General features: G+C 31.1%; 1 protein-coding gene across 1 annotated transcript in view; it reads right to left on the reverse strand.

Annotated features, from left to right (window-relative positions):
* Window positions 1-460, reverse strand: part of WDR78 (WD repeat domain 78) — a gene marked incomplete at its 5' end in the record, with an annotated part of 11,737 nt that extends 11,277 nt beyond the window's left edge. The window contains one exon of the mRNA XM_017740591.1: window positions 203-460. Within this exon, the coding sequence (XP_017596080.1) occupies window positions 203-460 (258 nt within the window). The remainder of the gene's footprint in view (window positions 1-202) is intronic.
* Window positions 461-2,325: the final 1,865 nt, after the last annotated feature.

Below are 2,325 nucleotides of genomic sequence, written 5' to 3' on the forward strand. Positions count from 1 at the left end.
TGGTGACGCTCTGCCTGCCCCGGGATCCCGGAAGTGTCCAAGGCCAGCCTGGAGCACCCTGGGATGGTGGGAGCTGTCCCTGCCCATGGCAATGGGATGAGCTTTGAGCTCCAAGCCAGCCATGCCAGGGTTCTGCCGTTTTCCTGCAGGTGGATTCTGGCCTCTTCCCACCTTTCCCAAGGGTGCTCATGGATCATCTCACCTGCACAGCTCCCTGGCTGCCCACCAGGACCCCCCTGCGCGCGGCTTTTCCCTCGGAAGCCGTGGAAGTTCTCCGGGAATTCAGGGCCTTGGTGCCGGTGCTGCCTTGGCGGAGGAGGGGGGCACATCCCACTCCTGCTCCTGCCCTGGAATCACCCACAGGGACCCTCAAAAACCGGGAAAACCCACCCAGGCAGGGCCTTGGCGGGAAGGATTGCACTAAACACAGCGGGATGGGATGGCTGAAGAGAAAGGGCCATCAAATAGAAAGGGCTGCCATGGTTAGAATGTCCCTGTTAACCCCACTCGCAGCCTCTCTGCAGAGCAGGCGTGGGGCTGCTGCAGGGCCAGTGCCTGGGAGGGCACCTCGTGTTCCTAAAAATGGCAATATTTCTACAAAGTTCTACTTAGAAAGTCTCCAACTGAAGCTAAAGGGTTTCACCGTTTATTTATTATCACTCCCAATTTATTGTAATGCGCTACATGCTACCAATTATTGTAAAGGATGTAAACCAGCTATAATAAAGGATTTCTACAGCTCCTTCTACATGCTCATTTATTATATGGAACCAATTATTGTAAAGAATTTTTTCAGCTTCTTATACATTTATTTATGTAACCAATTGTTTTAAAGGATTTTTACAGCTCCTTATACAATTTATTATGTGTAACCATTTATAATAAAGGATTTTTACAGCTCCTTATACATTATCATTTTTTATTTGTAACCAATTATTTTAAAGGATTTTTACAGCTCCTTATACATTTATTTATTATATGTAACCAATTGTTTTAAAGGATTTTTACAGCTCCTCATACCTTATCATTTATTGTATGTAACCAATTATTTTAAAGGATTTTTTTAGCTTCTTATACATTTATTTATTATATGTAACCAATTGTTTTAAAGGATTCTTACAGCTCCTTATACATGATCATTTATTATATGTAACCAATTATTTTAAAGGATTTTTTCAGCTCCTTATACATAATCATTTATTATATGTAACCAATTATTGTAAAGAATTTTTTCAGCTTCTTATACATTTATTTATTATATGGAACCAATTATTTTAAAGGATTTTTTCAGCTCCTTATACATTTATTTATTATATGTAACCAATTATTTTAAAGAACTTTTACAGCTCCTTATACAATTTATTATATGTAACCAATTATTTTAAAGGATTTTTTCAGCTTCTTATACATTTATTTATTATATGTAACCAATTATTTTAAAGGATTTTAACCATTGATAGTAAAGGATTCTTACAGTTTCTTATGTATTATAATTGATTGCATTGCCAATTATGTCAAGGCAAGTAAACCACTTCATAATAAATGTAATAATATAATAAATAAAGCATTTTTCATCATTTATTTATCTATCATAACTCATTATCTATTGTGACTTATTACAGAATGTAATTTATAACATATTATAATTTATTATATATTACCAATTATTTTATAATTATATTTATATAATATTATATAAAATAATATAAATATATAAATATATAAAAATATATATATAATAATTAATTATAATATAATTAATATATAATAATTATATATTATAATTATTAATAATAATTAATTACCAATTATTGTAAAGGATTTAGACCCTTTATAATAAGGGCTTTTGACTATTTATTTGTTATAACTTCTTATGCCTTATAATTTATTATAGAATATATAATTTATTATATTACAATTCATTATATATTGCCCATTCATTTAAAAATGTAAACCATTTATAATAAAGGCTTTTTACCATTCATTTATTATGCCTTAGTATAGAATATAATTTATTGCATATTATAATTGATTACATCTTGCCAATTATTTTAAGGGAAATAAACCATTTATAATTAGGGGTTTGGACATTAATGTAATTTATTAAATATAATTTATTATTATGTTTTATTATAGCATATAACTTATTACATATTTTAAATTATTATATATTACTCAGCATTTTAAGGGACGCAATCCATTTATAATAAAGGAATTTTTTCCATTCATTAATTATAACTAATGATCTATTATAATTGATTCTGTATTATAATTTATCCTCTATTCCCAGGCATTTTAAAGTCTTTGAAGCCTTTTTGATTTCTA

Source organism: Corvus brachyrhynchos, unplaced genomic scaffold, assembly GCF_000691975.1.
Source record: "Corvus brachyrhynchos isolate BGI_N302 unplaced genomic scaffold, ASM69197v1 scaffold280, whole genome shotgun sequence".
Taxonomy (NCBI): Eukaryota; Metazoa; Chordata; class Aves; order Passeriformes; family Corvidae; genus Corvus; species Corvus brachyrhynchos.